Source organism: Adiantum capillus-veneris, chromosome 15 (assembly GCF_014529385.1).
Source record: "Adiantum capillus-veneris isolate H3 chromosome 15, ASM1452938v2, whole genome shotgun sequence".
Classification (NCBI taxonomy): domain Eukaryota; kingdom Viridiplantae; phylum Streptophyta; class Polypodiopsida; order Polypodiales; family Pteridaceae; genus Adiantum; species Adiantum capillus-veneris.
In genome coordinates, this window is record NC_140945.1 from 78,899,492 (window position 1) to 78,903,085 (window position 3,594).

General features: G+C 44.3%; 1 protein-coding gene across 1 annotated transcript; it reads right to left on the reverse strand.

Moving 5' to 3' along the window:
- Positions 1–2,350: 2,350 nt before the first annotated feature.
- On the reverse strand, positions 2,351–3,118 carry LOC147440951 (uncharacterized). Its single transcript, XM_086483366.1, has 3 exons — positions 3,011–3,118; positions 2,674–2,871; positions 2,351–2,599 (listed from the first exon to the last, which is right to left on the reverse strand). The coding sequence occupies exons 1-3, from the start codon at positions 3,116–3,118 to the stop codon at positions 2,351–2,353; spliced, it is 555 nt and encodes a 184-aa protein (XP_086339492.1).
- Between the last annotated feature and the right edge of the window lie 476 nt (positions 3,119–3,594).

Here is a 3,594-nt window from a genome sequence, read left to right on the forward strand (position 1 = left end):
GGAAAAATGATTTTTTCCGAACATTGCTCAAAGGTGACTTTAATTTGATTCATCATTCCAACTTTCATTAGCCCTATCCTCATACCTGTTCGGGCATTGACTTTGCATGTAAGCGATGATCGAGGTCTTGAGGAAGCCTCTCTTTGTAACAACAGCCTAAAGTTCGTTCTAGTGCCATGTCTTGGAAACTAGTGCATGCCTTTCGTGAGGGATTCGATCACTCTTTGTAAAAAGGGACTTGCCACTTGCAGGAAAAAAGTCTTAGAAAAACCTCTATCTACAATTAGTTTATTTTAATATACCTTGATTGGATAATCTTTATTCCTAAGGAAGTACTCATCAGATTATTCTCGATGACAATCTGGTTTGTATTAAAAGGGTTTATGTTTTGTAATATCGAAAATTGAATTTGAAGTGGCATCAGATGAGAGTAACAAAAATTATGCGAGCAATGTTAACCTCTGATGGCTTCATCAAAATCTCTCTCTATATATATGTGAATGACATTTTTTATTTAAGGATATACCTAACAGAGAAGAAATGTTTCTCTCATTTCATCTCTATCCCTTCTCCTTCTCCTTCTCCCCTCCCCTTGAGTAAGACTTATCCCCCCCCCCCCCAAAATCCATCTCCTTATAATTCTAGAAGGGGAATTATCAGGGGTCCATCCGTAGCTTATAAGCTTATCTCCTGCTCATGGAGGCAGGCAAAGCGGTCTCCTTTGGTGCATGGCACCGGACAAATGTGTTTAGGCCTACCCCATCTCCCAATATCGTCCGCTTGTGTTGCTTTTGAGGAGGTCAAGGGGTTTGTATCGGACAATGCTTGTATTATAGAACACAAGACCTTAATGGCATTGAGTGTAGGTGCACAAAACGTCTTTAAAATGGTGTGGCCGCTTCCTAGGCACACCTCCTATGCCTTCTTTGATCTAGTGAAACCCGTAGTCCCAAAGAAAGACAGTGATATTGCCCAAGTTCTTTCCTGGCGACCTCTGTTTTTACAGCCACCATCTCTAAGCTTTGTCCCTATGAACCTGGGTTTTGAGGGACCCCAACTCTAAAGCATATGCCCACAAACCAGTTTCTCGCTTTAGAATAGAGTTGGAAAATTAAAAGTGAGATCAAGTAAAGCTTCGTTTGCCTCCATAGGCTCGATTCTTCTTTGATTGAGATATCTATACAATATGTATGGCGGACGAAGTTTCGGGCTATATGTTGCAATTTCCTTGATCCATATTCTTTCCCCTAAGTATGGGCATCCTGAAGTGGTTTTATTATTGCCTATGTGCAATCACACATTGGTATAATGTGGGTCTTCCTGACTCTCATAGTGCAAGGTGACTTGTTCAATGCTATTATTGTTATGCCTACTCCAGTGGATTTTCAATATTGAGCCATTAACCAATGCACATTGAAGTTTGCACCATTAGAGCTATGGTCTATTGGACTTTTTACCTTTTCTGTCTCCACTCCTTGTAAGACTCAACCTCTCCACATGTAGGTGCAGAAGTCTCTCTCTCTCTCTCTCTCTCTCACACACACACACACACACACACACACACACACACACAAAGCCAATGATAGTGACAACATGGCAAGGTGGAAAACAATGATAGTGCTTTCTAGATGGCAAGGTGGCAAACAATGATACTACTTTCTAGATAGGTACTCTATAGTGACACCTAAAGTAGAAGATGACTCGTATTGTACCTATGGACTATGGCATGGCGAGGTTGCACTACATAGATAATAAGTAGAGGGGAGGACCTAATCAGGACCAAGGGCCTCAAAAGTATCATGATCGTATGTCTTTCATAGTCAGTTGACACAAGAGTGCATTTATACAATGTCTCTTGTCATTCATTGATACAACCACGTCGACCTTTATGATAGCTATGATCATTCTACGTTCAGATGGAGAGTTTGTAATCAATTTTGAGTGGACAGGAAGAGAGATTCAATCTTCAAATTGACTTCGAAGACCAAGATCTCCCACCAAGCTATTATAAATGCTTCTTGTAACGGAATATGGCTAATAGCATCGATTGTAGCGGAATATAAGTAACAATAGTGAGCATTCCCTTAAGAGGATTCTTAATAAACAGACATAGATTACTCAATCGAAGGTTTCAAAATAAACATCATAACTTTCTAGCTTGGCATGAACAATACTTCCAAGAGAGAGAGAGAGAGAGAGGGGGGGAGGGGGGGGAAGGGGGGGGGGGGGGGGGGGGGGGGGGGGGGGGGGACCGGATATACTTGGAGCCACTCCTCCCTCCAAACAGATTTTGTGTTATAGATTCTCCCTTGAAGAGAGACTTGGTACAATACATGCTTTGCTCCTTAAGCTAGGCGTGGGTTTCGTTAGAGAGGTAGAAGCCCAACTGGTCTATGGCACCAGAGCTCGCACGCCCAAAGAAGCCCAAGATGCGTGGGGCGAATGAAAGTACGTCATTGGCGGTGGGGTTGCCAGGCGGGGCAATAGTGTTGCTGGTGGCGGTGTTGAAGCCCAGAGCTACGACGCCGTAGTTGTTGTTGAAGTGGGCATTCTTGCCGATTGAGACAGTAGCACTAGCTATCGCCTCATTTGCTCCAGGCTGAAATATGATATGATTCAGTCAACCAACCAACAGCCACAACAACACTAACAAATCAATGCAGTACTAGTTACTTGAATGGTCATCGAGGTGCCGACACGTCCCCCGTGCATAGTCGTTGTTCCATTTGCATACACCACCTCCAGACCTCGCAGATAGTCAGACATATAATAGAGGGTCACACGCGTTATCCCGCCGGTGCTCCATCCATCGTCGAACGCTTTGCCACCCGGGGCTCCCCACGGACCCACAACGGCGGGCTTCGACGTCGCCTGCACCAGTATAATATCATCGGTCAGTATAAGTTGATGATCATACACTCTCTCTCTCTCTCTCTCTCTCTCACACACACACACACACACACACACACACACACACAGAGACACACAACCCGGCCTAGCTAGATTATACGATAATACCGCCATGCTGCTGCTTGCAAGCTTGCGCTACTTCGAAGTAGAAGGAGGAGCTGGACGTCGACGTTGTCTTAAAATGAAAAGGGAAGGCCGCAGCAGGCATTTTAAGGGCCCGGGCTTGGGGCAGCCCTTGCACGGTGCTTGCAACTATAGTCAATGTACGTGATCGATTCCTGTAGCATCACAACGTGGCATTTTTCCGCGTGATTGTACTTAAGTACCGCCCGGCATTTCTCCGCGTGATTGTACTGCAATACCCCCACTTGACATAATGTAATGGAAAGAAAAGTGTGCTACACAGCTTCACAAAAGCATTTTCCCTAACCCAACAAATTGAGGGCACCTAATCCCGTTTTGCGAAAAAAATTTGAAGCCATTCCCGTTTTGCGGACAAAAATAAGGGCACTCTTCCCGTTTTGTCTCACTGGGCTTAGTACGAAAAACTGCGAACCTTCCTTGGCCTAGAGAAATACAACAAAATTTAGACAATTCTACCGTAAAAATCGGCATTTACTCAACATCCATACAAAATACACGATCGAGGTGATCTGGGCCGTCAGATGCGCATTTGGTAAATTC

Coding starts and splice junctions, on each gene's coding strand:
- LOC147440951 (XM_086483366.1), bottom strand. CDS start 3,118: ATGCCTGCTGCGGCCTTCCCTTTTCATTTTAAGACAACGTCGACGTCC. Junction 2,872..3,010: donor AGCAGCATGGCGGTATTATC/GTATAATCTAGC, acceptor ATACTGGTGCAG/GCGACGTCGAAGCCCGCCGT. Junction 2,600..2,673: donor GCACCTCGATGACCATTCAA/GTAACTAGTACT, acceptor ATCATATTTCAG/CCTGGAGCAAATGAGGCGAT.